General features: G+C 56.0%; 1 protein-coding gene across 1 annotated transcript; it reads left to right on the forward strand.

The window, feature by feature from the left end:
- The first annotated feature begins 8,408 nt into the window (after positions 1-8,408).
- AQP3 (aquaporin 3 (Gill blood group)) lies at positions 8,409-14,258 on the forward strand. The gene is made up of 6 exons (XM_036330583.1): positions 8,409-8,598; positions 11,591-11,717; positions 12,042-12,179; positions 12,514-12,632; positions 12,961-13,178; positions 13,265-14,258. Exons 1-6 carry the CDS (start codon positions 8,491-8,493, stop codon positions 13,431-13,433), a joined length of 879 nt encoding a protein of 292 aa, XP_036186476.1. The 5' UTR covers positions 8,409-8,490; the 3' UTR covers positions 13,434-14,258.
- The last annotated feature ends 399 nt before the right edge of the window (positions 14,259-14,657 follow it).

Genomic DNA, 14,657 nt, shown 5'->3' on the forward strand with positions numbered 1-14,657 from the left:
ATTATATTCACCAGTTTATTCTGTTCATGATTTTTTATTCACTTGATTTTTATGCACCATCCTTTCTGTACTCCTTGCTCCAGCTTAAGGAGTGGGGTGGGAGTGGGGGAGGGGGAAGCAGGAAGGCCAGGCTCCAATTTCAATCCCTCACATTGTGCTCCAACCTGTTTTCCGCAGATTTTCTCTGGGAAGTAGGTGATGAAGCCGGTGTGGTCTAAGATGACTTCACTGGAAGGGGATGGGGGGCCTGAGGAGCTGCAACCTCAGGGGAAGAGAAGGAGCTTCAGTGTGAGCAAGGCTCTGCAGGGTGATGTAGATGACGCATCCCCATGGGTGCATCTGCTTCGGGGCCTCCGCATTTACCTTGGCAGGTGGACACGGGTAGGCTGACGGCAGGAGGCTGGAGCTCTGGATTCCTACCTGCAGCTGTAAATGGCTTTAAATAAAGCCTTCCCCTTTTGGGGGCTTCCATTTCCCCAATTCTGTCAGAACTAAGCCTCTCTATGTAGTTGCATTTAGTGAATCCTCAGAGGGTCATCACTTCTGTCTGTGGTATCCAATAACCTTCTCTAAACCAGAATCCTTTTAGCTAAAGACCCTATTTTTCTCTGCCCAACTCCTTTGGAGAAAAAGAACAAGATTCCCAATCCTAGGGGTCCTTGCAGCAAGTGACATTCAACAAAGTCCTGAGGGTGCTTGGTTACTGACCTATTGTCAGATTTGGTCTAGCCCAAGCCTGCCTCCCAACCGCGCGCCCCCCCCCCCCCCCCCAATATACACATAACCGGTCGCTTTGTGAGTCAGACATTAATCCGGGTGAGCCATAAAGGGGAGGGGAAGCCTGAGAACGTGAATCACCCAGACCTTTCTCAGGAAAGGCCAGCCTGCCCCTTCCCTGAAGGGGCAGCTTAGGCTGCTCCGTGGAATTAAGGGGGACCAGCAGGTTCCAAACCCAAAGAGAGACACTTCCCGCTCCCACTTCAGTTTCTGGAAGCGGGGTGGGGAGAATACTTTTTCTGGTTTGCATGGGGCCCAGAGAGGTGTATGCACCTCCAGGGTCACACAGGAAGCAGGGAGTGGAGCTACAGAGAATCTAGGTGTCCTGGCTCCAGGCCTTGCTGCTGAGTCTGGGCTTTCTTTGGGCAAGGAGGGGGGTGAGGAGGCATAAAGGACTAGAGAGGCCTGAACAATGGGGCAGGGAGGAGTGAAAAGCCTCGCCCCCTCCCCTGTTCTGGGCTGCCTGCCAGCTTTGCCCCACTCCCTCGCCCCAAGGCAGTTGAATGAAGCTGTTATCAGCAAGACCCAGAGAAGGAGCAGTCAAGCGTAAGGGTTGGGGTGGGAGCGTGAGCACTCGGGTCCACCTCAGCTCAAGCCTGGATCTCCTCTGTTCCTGGGAGCTCCTCAAAAGCAGGACCCAGGTCTCCTCTGTTCTCCTGGACTGGAAACCTCCACAGGACAGTGACGGGGGCTCCTAAAGACTGACGATGCCAAGGTTGGGCCCTGACGGAGGGAGTAAAGGATCATGGAGATCCAGCCCCTGTTCCACTTGACAACCAACTATTTGGTTGAAAAAGATAGTCAGATGTGGCACCCTGACCTTTCCCAATCTCCCTCCACAACAGCCTCATCTTTATCTCCCAACCAAGGGGGTCTCGCTGGAGCCCAGATCCCACTGTCCTTAGGTCTAGAGGCCCTCAGGAAGTCATTCCTGAAGTCTGACTGCAGAACCTCCTGCTGCAGCCTGTCCTCTCCGCTGGCTCCTTCTCCAGAACTGTGAGTCCTCTCCCCTCGGGCAGGCAGCTGGTGGCTGCCCTGTAATTAGCCCCCAGACTGAGCTGGGAAGAGGGGAGCGTAGACCAGGGCTCTCACACACACCCATCGCCTTTCTGGAACACCAGATGCAGAGTCTTCTTCCCGAACCTGTCTCCCCACCCCCAACCCTTTCAGGCCTCTCAGAGCAGTTTTCCTGGGCCCCACCTCAGCTTCAGGTTCCTGTCTACTCAGTTCTGTCCACTTCCAATTTCAGCTTCTTGTCCACCTGCCCTGCCCACTAAATCCCAAATCCAAACCTTCCGCCCTCCCTACAGCCATTGCCCTGGCCTCTTTCTCTCCTCTGTGGCCTCCTTCCAGGCTTTCTGGCCTCAGTCTTTCCCCTTCTTATCCAGTCTCCACTCCACTGGAGGGATCCTTCTAAATGGCAAAGGGAGACCATACCAGCCCCTGCTTAAAACCCTCAAGTCTCCCATAAGCCACTCTTCTTTTTTTTTTTTTAATATGTTTTTATTGATTTCAGAGAGGAAGGGAGAGTGATAGAGAGATAGAAACATCAATGATGAGAGAGAATCATTGATTGGCTGCCTCCTGCATGCACCCTACGGGTGAGGGGTGGGGGGCAATGGAGCTCGCAACTCAGGCATGTGCCCTTGGCCAGAATCGAACCTGGGACCCTTTAGTCCACAGGCAGACACTCTATCCACTGAGCCAAACTGGCTTGGGCTAAGCCACTGTTCTTAGTGAAATACTTGTCAATTGTAATTTTGTTCAGAACCTTGATGTAAAATGGTTAAAATGCTGTGGTTGGAGCAGGAGGTGGGGCAGGGCTCTGCCTCCTTGGCTTCCCTCTCCCCAGCTCCAGCTGTAGAGAGCTTCCTCAGAGCTCTTGGGGCTTAAAGAAGCACAGCTTAAATATCTCTGCCCTCTCCACCCCGGGGTAAGATCCAGGCCCTTCGGGTGGAAAAAGGAGACATATGTAATACCCTTTGTAATACTTTAAGCAATAAAACTAAAAAAAAAAAAAAAAGATCCAGGCCCTTAAGATGGAACACAAGGCCCTTCCTATGCTTCTTGTGTCTCTTCCTGGCCTCACTTCATGTACCAGGCCAGCACCCATCCTGTCCAGGGCCTGCCCCAGCAGCCTATCACCTGGAAAACTCTCCACAAAATCCCCAGCCCAATGTTTCCTCCTCCAGGAAGCCTTCTGATTGCCTCAGCCCAAAGGATGTCCCAGGCTCTTGCTGGTTTCAGGGAGCAGGCAAATGCTGGGCCTTGGCTCAGGCCCCACAGGAAGCCTTCAAGCGTACCTTCTTCCTTGACCCTGGCTCTAACTCCTCATCCTCTGAAGCAACCTTATCCTGGATCCAGGAGCTTTCCTGTTAGTGAGGAGGGAGACGAGACATCAGAAAGCCCATCTCCCCATTCAAGCCCATGGGGTTTGAATCCCAGCTCAATACCCAGGGGCTCCAGGAATTTGGTCTTGAGGTGTGAACCAGAGCCCTCCGGACACCCTAGGCCTGTTTGCAGTGATAGCGAGGTCCGTGTCAGCCTCTTGTCATTACCTCTGCTCTTCCCGGGCTGGCATGGGGCATGCCCAAGTGTCCAGCCAGTGCCTCTTCAGACTCCTTAACAGATCCCTGTCTCCTATCTCTGGCTTTTATAAACACTGGACACAGATCCATAACTAGTCCCAGACAAGGCCACACACAGGCCCCCGTGGACACACATTTGCCCACACAGGCCCTCATGGATACATACATACATGTGTGGGCCCCATGGCTGCCCACATGTACACACAGACCTTTTTGGATACATGCATACACACAGCCAAGAACACACGTGGCTATTCACACATGAAGACATGAGGCTCTGATTAAGGAGGCAGCTTCTGGAATGAATCCTTTCTTCTATGTTGACTGTATAATACAGTTTTCAAAGCCTGAAAAACATCCACAATCTTGTTTGATTCTGACCGAGGCCCTGGGTCTGGGGTTTGGAGAGGACTCCACCTGAAACTTCCAGGTGGCTGATGGAGACACTGAGGCTCTGAGAGGTGAGGGAGGAGAGCTGTCCAGGGCCCCTGACTGGTCAGTGGCCAAGCCAGGCTTAGAATGGAAGTTCTAGGTCTGTAAGAGGGCTCTGCCCCCATCAGCCTGCCCCTATGACTCAGCAAGAGGTCTTGGAGAGGGTAAGAGATCAACCAAAGAACTTGTATGCATGCATATAAGCATAACCAACGGACATAAGACACTGGGGGGTAGGGGAGGCCGGGGGAATTTCAAGGGGGGGGGGAAGGAGACATATGTATTACTCTTTGTAATACTTTAAGCAATAAAACAAAATTAAAAAAAAAAAAGAGGTCTACGTCTCTATCCCATCCCTCTGACTCCCCTCCATGACCCTCTGCTGTCCTCAAAGGGTGCCGAGGGCAGCTCAGGGACACCAGGAAGTGAACCTAGAGTCCCCAGGATATGGGTCAAAAGGTAGATTTTCTCAATGTCCAGCTGCTCATCTGGCTGGCTGTGCCTGAGGGGGCAGTTCCCATTCACAGGTTCCCTGCCATCTCGTCTGTCTGTCTGCAGACAGGGGGTGGTTATTGGCGCAGTAGGAGGAGATGCCTGCCCGCCCCCCAGTCTGGAGACGCTCATAATTCAGTGATTCATCTCTGTTCTCCACTCCCCATGCCAGCCTACAGCTACCCCGACTCCCAAGGCCCAGAAACCAGAAGGGTGTCCAGCAGTGGCCTAAGAGCGGTGCGCACGCTAGAAAGGGGGCTCACGCCTGAAGGGGCTTCGTGTGGCTCCCTGGTCTCTGTCCTTTCACCGCCTCTCTCCATCCCCATGGGGTTTGAATCCCAAGCTCAATACTCAGCGGTCGAATGAGACCTTAGCAAGTGACTTCTCTCCAAACTTCAGTTTTGTCGTTTGTGGAAAGGGAAAAATAGACCCACTTCTGGGGATTGTTTTGTATATGAGAGGAAGTACGTTCTAAAATTGAAAACGTGACCCTGGCTGGTTTGGCTCAGTAGTTAGAGTGTCAGCCCGCAACTAAAGAGTTGCAGGTTCGCTTCTGGTCAAGGTCACATATCTCTGATAGATGTGTCTCTCTCACATCGGTGTTTCTCGCTCTCTGTCTCTCCCCCTGCTTCCCACTCTCTCTAAAAATCAGTGGAGCCCTAGTCGGTGTGGCTCAGTGGATAGAGCGTCGGCCTGCGGACTGAGGGGTCCCAGGTTCGATTCTGGTCAAGGGCATGGACCTTGGTTGCGGGCACATCCACAGTAGGAGGTGTGCAGGAGGCAGCTGATCAATGTTTCTCTCTCATAGGTGTTTCTAACTCTCTATCCTTCTCCCTTCCTCTCTGTAAAAAATTAATAACATATATTTTAAAAAACCAGTGGAGAAAATATCCTTAGATGAGGATAAGTACGTGAATAAATAAATAAAAATACATTGGAAATGCCTATGTCGGCTTTGGCCTCCTCCATCACCCTGCTCCAATGCTCTGCAAGGGGTTAGGGGGTCAGGGAGGCTGGGGGGATTGCAGCATTATTCATTTTCTGTGTCAATATTCTTCTTCACCCCACTTGCTGACAGCAAAACCCATGTCTCTTCTGCTGTTTCAGGCTGCACCCATTCAGGCAAAAATGTTTTGGGGGTGGGAAATGATGGGTGTTCCACACCCCACTCCTTACAGGGCCCCAGCCAGCACCTCTGATTCAGCAGGCTGGGACTTGCATCTTCAGCCCTTCCCTTGACCGGGAACCCACTCCCCCAGCTCTAACCTCAAGGAGTCACAGCCTCCCACGGGTGGATGGGTCAAGACCCCTCCATGAGCTCAGCCCTTCCACCCAGGTGAGACACACACCTTGCTCAAGATGCCCTGGGAGGAGATGGAGCCTCCTCCAGGAGCTCCCAGGTGGGCTGGGTTCCAGCCTGCACTTGGCCTTGGCTTTCCTTCCCAAAGCACAACAGGGAGCCCCGAGGGCTCCAGGGGAGCTGTGTGACTCAGTCAGGGCCTCGCCAAACTCACTCTCTTCTCTGTGAAGCCAGGCTTCCTTCTGCCTTTTCAGCCAGGGGGCGCCATGCACATGGACTACACTAGCCTGGTGTTTATGGACAGGTGTCCTCCGGCCCTGACCCCTTTTAGTCCTAAATGACCTCAGGAGAGCTGACAGGGACAAGGAACCCTTGCGGGGCATTGCACCCTTTCCCTCCTCCAGGCAGGGTCTTCTCAGGCCCATTAGGAAGCATGAAGCCCTACCCATACCTGCTCAGCTCCAACCCTAGCACATACCAATGTGCATGTGTATGCACGCATATGAACATGCGTGTAACCACCAGTTACAGAGAGGAATGAGTTTGGTGGGAGTGTATGGGGACACGGTCCTGAAGGTTGAGCCCTGATTCGGGACCATAGAGAAATGAGAGCCAGCTCTTGTTCCTCTTGCCAAACCATGTGCCTTGGCATGGAGCTGCCTCCATTAGAGAGGGTGGCAAAGATGCTCTGTGGTGAACTGTAGCCTCAGGTTATAGGTGGGCACATACATACCTGCACACAGTGAGTACATGTAGGTGCACATGTATTAAATGCTGCTTAATGTGAACAAGATACGCAAGTCCTTGGCTGTATGTGTGATCTGCTCTCCCCTGCAGCACATGGGAACACCTCTGTGAGCTGAGTGCAAACTGTGTGCAGGAACCTTGTAGGTGCCTGCTGGTGGCAGAGCTGCCCTGTTTCTCTCCCCTGCTCTGGGTCCCAGGCTGACAGGCTCAGGAGGAGGTGCCCTGGGCTGGGGTTCTCCACTTTCTTCACTGTGAGGACTCCCTTGCTTGTTCCCACCTATGCTGCTTTTGCAGCCCCACCGGAGGCAGCGAGGAGCTGAGAAGTACATCACGAGGCAGGGAGAAGGGAGGGCAGCATGTTCCCCCTTCCCAGGCTGGGCTCTGGCACCAGGAGTCTAGGGTTCCATCCTGAGTCACACACTGGCAGCGGGTTTGTGGGTAGACACTCAGTGATGGCACCCTGATTCACCATGGGACCTCCCAGCCCATGGGGGCCCAGAAGGTGGGGTGCACCTCTCTGAGCCAAGGGTATGAGAGATGTTGTATGTGGGGTCCATATATATGACCAGGTTCTCATGTAAATGGGACCCCTTGAGCATGTGACCAGAGCTCAGTGTCCATAGGCTGTGTGGCTGTCAGCCTCAGGGTACGTGTGGGTACGTGTGTGTAAATTTACCTGATATGTATTGCTAAATCCCATCTCTTTGGGCTTTAGTCACCTTTAGAACCTTCATTTCTGACAGCCATTTCTCAAGGGACAAGTTCCCAGGGCCCTTTGCCCACCTGGATCAAGTTCATCTGGCAAAAGTGGTTTCTTTGGTCTCCCCTGGCAGTGCTATGAAAGGGACTGGGGTGAGGGCATATTTGCTTCCAGTCTTGTGGGAGTTGGGCCCAGGCCACTAAACCTCAGATTCCCAATTATTGAACGACACCCACCCCTCAGATGGGGCTGACTCCCCAACAGTTTAGGCAGTTCAATCTCTTAAAAGGACAGACTCGCCCTTGGACAGGATCAACCAGAGTGGGAGAGGAGAGGGTTAAAAACAGCTGGGGCTCAGTGGTTAGAGCGTCAGCTGGAGGACTGAAGGGTGACAGGTTCAATTCCGGTCAATGGCACCTACTTTGGTTGCAGGCTCAATCCCTGCCCCGGTCGGGAGGCAACCAGTTGATGTGTCTCTCACATTGATGTTTCTCTCTGTGTCTCTCCCCCTCCCTTCCATTCTCTTTAAAAAAAAAAAAAAAAAATCAGTGGGGAAAATATCCTCGGGTGAGGATTAACAAAAAAATTAAGGAAAACAAACCCAGCTGGGACTTAATCTGCAGGCAAGCATGTGGCATGGACAACTTCAGTCCCTGGAGCCATGTGCAAAATGCACTCAGGTACATGTGTGACCACCTCAGTCAACTCAGCCATATCCAACAGGATGTGCACAGCATGAGAGATGCCCAGCGAGTGTGATCAGGCCTACAAGACCGATGCCATGTGTGGACAGAGCTGGTCATGCAACAGGTGGAGCACTCACAGCAGAAGGGGCAAAGGCCCGTGCGCTCTGGCTGGAACTCAGCACGCGTTCTGTGCGTGCCCCTGCGTTGGCCTGTGAGAGGGTCTCTTCTCCCTTGGGGCCCACAGCCTCCTCCCTCCAGCCCCCTGGCTGAGGACATGCTGGCTCCAGCCGTCCTGTAGCTCTTTCTGACATGTCCATGGCGGGGATGACAGCAAAGCTCGGGGTCAGGGGCCAAGGCAATCTCCCTGGCAGCTCCGTTCCCCCCAGCCACGCCCTGCACATGCCTGAACCCCACCATTGGCCCTCAGCCTCCAAGACACATCCTCCCCCAAGTGCTCTCCGGGGCCAACTTCACTCCTAAGGTCCCTCACACCCCACGTTCCTCCACCTTCCTCATTAGCACCACCAACCCCGCATCCCCACCAACCTCCCAGGCAAGGTGTGGGGAGGCCGCCCACGCCTGCGGGGCTGGGCGGGCTAAGCGCTTGCGAAGCTGGACTGAGCGGGCGGGGCGCAGGGCGCGGGGCGGGCGGGACCTGTGCCTCCCGCTGCTATAAAGGGCGCCAGCCGGCGCTCACGGGCACTGCGCCCCGCCCGCCGCCTCCCTCTGCGCTCCGCCACCTGTCCGCCCGCCGCTAACTGCCCCGACATGGGTCGACAGAAGGAGCTGGTGAACCGCTGCGGGGAGATGCTCCACATCCGCTACCGGCTGCTGCGCCAGGCGCTGGCTGAGTGCCTGGGAACCCTCATCCTCGTGGTGAGTGGGGGGGCCTAGGGAATCCCCTCTGCCCCCCGCCCCTCACCGCCCTAACCCTGTGCATCGGAGCGCTGTGCTTCTCAAGACAGCCCTGACCCTTCTCCCAGCTCTGATCCCCACCTTGATCCCTCCCAGAGTGCTCTCCCCGCCTAGCTTTCACCCCATCTCCTAGGGCTGTCACTCCCCAGTGACCCAGCCCACAGGCCGACCCGAGGCCACCCCTGCCCTCTGGCACCTCCAGCCCTTTCTCAAGGCTCCCATGGCTCCCCAAGTTCTCAGCGTCCCAGCCCCGGACGAAGTGAGGGCAGAGGCAGATGGGCCCTTATTAGGTTATTTGGCTTCTGATACCTGGCCCCTAATGAATAATTAAGCCTCAGAAAGTCCAAAAGTTCCCATGAGGACAGTTTGCCACGGGTTGGGGCAGAGGGCGGAGGCCCACAGGGTGCAAACAGCAGAGCGAGAGGAAAGCAGGATCCTGCCGATAGGAGGCCGTGGAAGGCGTGGGGCCCAGGCGCAGAGGAAGTGGTGTCCCTGAAGTGGCTCCCCTCCGCTGAGCCACTCCCAGACCCTGTCAGTGACCCAGGCCCTGAGCTACTCCGTGGGTTCTCGAGTGGACACGTCCCCTGCCTGGTTGCTCCCCAGGCCCAGTTACTCCCTGGTTATACCAGTTTCGTCCCTGGGTTGTTCCTGGGTGACTGTTTGCATTTTTTGGGTCTGGCAGGCACAGCGGTTAGAGTCCCCATTTCCTGTCCCAGTTTCTGATTTTCAGCAGCTCCTGTGGTGGTTACCTCTGTTTTCCCCGTTGGTTACTTCTGGGTTGAGTTGCTCAATTGTAGTGGGTAGGCTACCCCATTCCTGCCCCAGCCCCAGCCCCAGCCCCAGGTCCTGCAGACCTGCCAGCCCCCGACCGACTTGGAAGCTTAACCAGAGGCAGGGAGGGCTGGCGTGGCCCACCCCAATGGGAGGCAGTGATGGAACTGGCACGTGGGAAGAGGAGAGCTGAGACTCACCTCTGGAAACAGGAAGGGGGGGTAAGGAAACCAGGGGGGCACTTTATCCACAGCCCCTCACAGGACCAGTGGCCCTACCAGTCATCCCCATTCCTCCTCTCCCCTGTGTCAAGACAGGCGTGGGGCAGGTGCTTATCATTCTCCTGTCCCAGAGCCTTGAGTCCCCCACTCCCTGTCCCCGTTTGAGAGCAGCCAGGACAGGGGACGTTGCTTTCCACATTCACGGAGGGGCCGCCCTGTCCCCTCCCAAGTCTCAGTTCACCTCCCCCACAAAGGAGCAGTCAGGCCTAGTGCTGAGCCCAGGAAGGAGGGTTTCAGGCTCAGGTGAGTGTGAGGCATTGGGTGTCAGTGAAAGGCAGCACCTGAAGGGCAGCCTGAAGAGAGAGAGCCAGGCTTGGGAGACCCCCCGAGAGGTGGGGGAGGGCTTGCCTGGGTACACCTCTGAGGGTTGGGGGCCTAGAGCCTGCAGTAGTGGAATCAGAATTGGCTTTAGGGCCAGGAGAGCCCCTTTCTCTGGGGTACCTAGTAAGGGAGGGGCACTGGGGAGAAGGAGGGTGAGGAAGAGGAAGATTAGCCCCAAGGTGGTAGAACTGGCTCAGACGGCTTCTCACTCCAAGGCCTCCTGGGATGGAGCCAGGTCTGGCCTTCAGGCGGGCAAGGAGCTGAGACCAGAGCCTGCCAAGCTCAACAGGGTTCCCCAGACCCACATGTGCCCGTCACTCCTCCTACCCCCACACACTCACACCTCTGATCTTTGCTCGCACCTGCCTGTACACCTTTGCCCTGCATCACCTTTGCCGCGGGCTTCTCCACTATCTCTTGATCTTTCTGAGGGATGATAATGAGAATGCCTAACAACCCAGTACAGCAGGACACTGACCCGTCAGAATGGACAGGGACCCTTAGCACCGGCCTTGGAAATTGCCTGCTGGGTAGATAGCAAACCTTTAGTTATGGGAAGGTGAGAGAGGAGACCTGGGCAGGGCAGCTTTGGGGGATACTCTGGAGGCTCAGGGCAACAGCCCTTTACAACCGGAGCAGAAGCATTTATGCATTTGAACAAGGGAAGCAGTACATTCTGTTCTTGTAGGACTTTAGTCCTCTTGAATCCCCCTCCCATCCCTGGCAGAGAGCTTAGAACTAATCTCCCCCCCTTCCACTGCCCAGGGGCCTGGACTAGGGCTAGTGAGAGGAGCCACTTATTGTCTTTAGGAACTCCACATCTGAGGGGGGCCCTGGACCACTGGGGGCAGAGAGGTCAGGGCTGGTGGAGAGAGGAGGCTCTAGGTCAAGGACAGGTCAAGGAGGGCGAGGGTGCTGAGAGGAGCTGAGGGGAGCCAGGGGCATGGGCAGGGGCTCTGACATCCCAGATTCAGGAGAAGTGGATTCAGCCTAACTTCTGGCCTCCTCCCCATTTCTTTGTGCCGCCCCCATCACCACCACCACCACCACCACCACCACCACCACCACTACCACCACCACCACCACCACCACCACCACCACCACTACCACCACCACCACCACCACCACCACTACCACTACCACCACCACCACCACCACCACCACCACCACCTAGCTCTTCTTTGGGGCAAAAAGGGAGGCACCTGCAGGTGGGGGATGAATGAGTGAAGGGCTGGGGAGAAACTGCTAAGATGAAAACTGTTCCCCTCCACCCTACTCCTGTTGAGGTTCAAGAAAAATCAATGAAGATGGTTCAGCCATCTTTAGGGCGCCCAGTTGCAGACTCTGCTTCCACGGGGACCTGTTATGTGAGAGTTGGGATATTGCAGGTGGAAGGGCATGTTCGCTTCTTCTCAGAGTGCAACTGCAGCAGGAAGGGTTTCGATTGAAGTCCAGGACCGGCCCTCCGTCCTCCTGATGGGGCAGGCAGAGGTCGCTGGCTTCACCCTTCCCTCTAAAGTGAGAGTTGCTGAGCCTCAGCCAGGCCTCACCCTCCCTCCGTTTTCTGTTTCCTGACACAGATGTTTGGCTGTGGCTCCGTGGCCCAGGTCGTGCTCAGCCGGGGCACCCATGGTGGTTTCCTTACCATCAACCTGGCCTTTGGCTTTGCCGTCACCCTGGGCATCCTCATCGCTGGCCAGGTCTCCGGTAAGGCCTTGCTCCACCCTCAAAACATTCTCACAGGGGGTCCCACTGGGGAGTGGGGTGGGGGGACATTCCCAAGGGCAGGGCATAGCTGTGGCCTGAGCTCTGAGCCCTGGGAAGAGAGGAGTGGAGGTAACTCTCACCTTGGAATCAGAGATTAGCAGAGTTGGCCTGTTCCACAATCCAACTCGCCATCTGGTACAAGAAACGCTTCTCTGCACCCCTGCTCCCCCGGGCCAGAGACAGGAAACATGAAGGTGGTGTGGAATCCTGGCCTCCCCATGGTGGCAGGCGATGGCCAATAGGTCCCCTCTCCCATCTGTGCAGGGGCCCACCTGAACCCTGCTGTGACCTTTGCCATGTGCTTCCTGGCAAGAGAGCCCTGGATCAAGCTGCCCATCTATACCCTGGCGCAGACCCTGGGAGCCTTCCTGGGTGCTGGGATCGTTTTCGGGCTGTACTATGGTAAGCATTACCCTCCTCCACTACCCCCTCCTCCTACTTGGGACCTGCTGGCATCAGGCCCTCCCCTGACAGACAGATGGGGCCTGCCCAGGCCCCCGGCTCATGACTCACTCATTCACGCACAAGCCCAAGGTGCGGGGCACAGGGGAAAGAAACAAGTTGGGCAACAATAGCGTCTCAGGCCCTCACCCCACCCACCTCACTGCCTCCGGCTCCTGAGTAAACAGCAGTGATTCTACTTACCCATGACCCCTGGGAGGGTGGGCCCAGCCAGAGAGGAGAAACTGGGCTCAGGCCTCTGCACTCACCCACTTGGGGTTTAACCTGTCATCAGATGCAATCTTGGCCTTTGCTGACAACCAGCTTATCGTCTCGGGCCCCAACGGCACAGCTGGCATCTTTGCCACCTATCCTTCTGGACACTTGGACATGGTCAATGGCTTCTTCGACCAGGTATGGGCTGGGGACATGTGAAGGGAACATAGGGAGGGGACCAGGCTGCCCTGGGCTGCTGATGTGTTGCTGGGGGACAGGACTCCTTGTCTAAAGCAGAGTTTCTCAAAGTCTGGGGACACCTCCATCAGAGTCAGAATGGCAGCTCTTTATATTTAACCAGCTCCCCAGAGGATCCTTACCCCTGAAAAAATCCTAGCACCACTGTCCTAGCACCACTTGTCCGGGCGGTGACAAGACTAAGAGCCGGAGGGAAGCCAGAGGCCCAAAGGCGGGGCCAGAGGGTGGGGTGGGGGCTACTCCTCACCCTGCTCTCCCTGCTCGCCAGTTCATCGGCACAGCCTCCCTCATCGTGTGTGTGCTGGCCATTGTGGACCCCTACAACAACCCCGTCCCCCGGGGCCTGGAGGCCTTCACCGTGGGCCTGGTGGTTCTGGTCATCGGCACCTCCATGGGCTTCAACTCTGGCTACGCTGTCAACCCTGCCCGGGACTTCGGCCCCCGCCTCTTCACCGCCATCGCCGGCTGGGGCTCGGAAGTGTTCACGTGAGTGCCACCCCCACCCCGCCAGCCTCAGCTCGCCTTCCCTCTGCTGGCCCCGCCCGCCCCTAACTCCATATTCTGCCCCCCAGGACCGGCCGCCAGTGGTGGTGGGTGCCCATCGTCTCCCCGCTCCTGGGCTCCATTGCGGGAGTCTTCGTGTACCAGCTCATGATCGGCTGCCACCTGGAGCAGCCTCCACCCTCCACTGAGCAGGAGAATGTGAAGCTGGCCCACGTGAAGCACAAGGAGCAGGTCTGAGCGGCAGGGCGACCCCTGCCCCTCTCCCTGGAGCATCCACTGACTGTGCAGGGGCTGCTCCCTGCAAGTCCCCCTCACGACCTCCCTCCAGCCTGAGAAGCTCCTTGTCTGCCCCCACCCCTCTGGACAGCCCCTCCAGGACTTTCCACTGGCCCCTGCCCACATAGGACTTCAGGCCACTGTCCTGAAACTGTGGTGGACAGAGCGTAGGGCCAACAGAACTTTGTCTCTCCAAGGGAGGGATGGGCAGCGGGTATGAGTGTGTGTGTGTGTGTGTGTGTGTGTGTGTGTGTGTGTGTTTCCCCAGATATTCAGGGCAAAGGACCAAGTGGAAGGATTTTAGCTGGGGGTGAGGGGGTTAAGGGGGGGTTGGGGGTGAGTGAGGAAAGTGTCAGGGGCCTGCATGTTTCAGGGGCTGCAGGTGGAGGAGGGTCCAGATATGTTTCTGGGTGCGTGTGTGTCTGCCCTGTTTTCCAAGCAGGGGCTCAGGGGAGGCCTTGGGGATGGTACGATGGGAATATGGGCAGGGCTGGGAGGAGGGTGCCACAGGCCAGGTGTGAGCCTTTGACTGTATATAAGTAGGAGCTGAATAATGTGTTTTGTCATAATGTAGGCATGAGAAGTGGGGTGAAGTCCAGGTCATAAGTTTCATATTTGCTCTTTTTTTTAAAAAAAAATATATAGCAGATGTCTTAGTTTTAGGGGGGCGGGGTTGGAGACTCTAAATAGGGTCTTTACTCTCTTAATCCTCCACTCAATACATGTATTCTTGCTTTTATAAAAAAAACAAACACAACAACAATAAAATATATGCCTGAAACTGCCCATTGTGTCAACATTTATCTGCTGGTCCTGCTGTTTTCCTGGGACCAGCTAAGGAGCGTCAGCGTATCTGGACACAAACACCCAGCGTGCCCAGCTAGGAGCACGCAGCCAGGTCAGAGAGCCCCTTCCTCTCAGCTTGAACTCAGCGGCGCCACACTTTGCCCCAAGCTCCCATCTTCCTGGGAGTCCCGCACGTGAATGGCATCCCCTTCCTGATCCCTGCATTCCCCATCAGCCTAGGAAGAGGGGCTGGCCTGGCCTAGGGGAGAGCTTCCTCCCAGGCAGAGCTGCCCGGAGGGGAGGGCGGCTACCCAAGAAATAGTGAGCTCTCCGTTGCTGGAGGAGTCCAATCAGACCGGGAACCTATATTGTCTTCTACAGCTGGCAGCTGTTCAGGCT

Source organism: Myotis myotis, unplaced genomic scaffold (assembly GCF_014108235.1).
Source record: "Myotis myotis isolate mMyoMyo1 unplaced genomic scaffold, mMyoMyo1.p scaffold_m19_p_12, whole genome shotgun sequence".
Taxonomy (NCBI): domain Eukaryota; kingdom Metazoa; phylum Chordata; class Mammalia; order Chiroptera; family Vespertilionidae; genus Myotis; species Myotis myotis.

What these genes read in the sequence shown, in the direction of transcription:
- AQP3 (XM_036330583.1), top strand. Translation starts at nt 8,491, where the DNA reads ATGGGTCGACAGAAGGAGCTGGTGAACCGCTGCGGGGAGATGCTCCAC. An exon ending in TGGGAACCCTCATCCTCGTG is followed by an intron (nt 8,599 to 11,590) that starts GTGAGTGGGGGG and finishes TTCCTGACACAG; the next exon opens with ATGTTTGGCTGTGGCTCCGT. An exon ending in TGGGGCTCGGAAGTGTTCAC is followed by an intron (nt 13,179 to 13,264) that starts GTGAGTGCCACC and finishes TCTGCCCCCCAG; the next exon opens with GACCGGCCGCCAGTGGTGGT.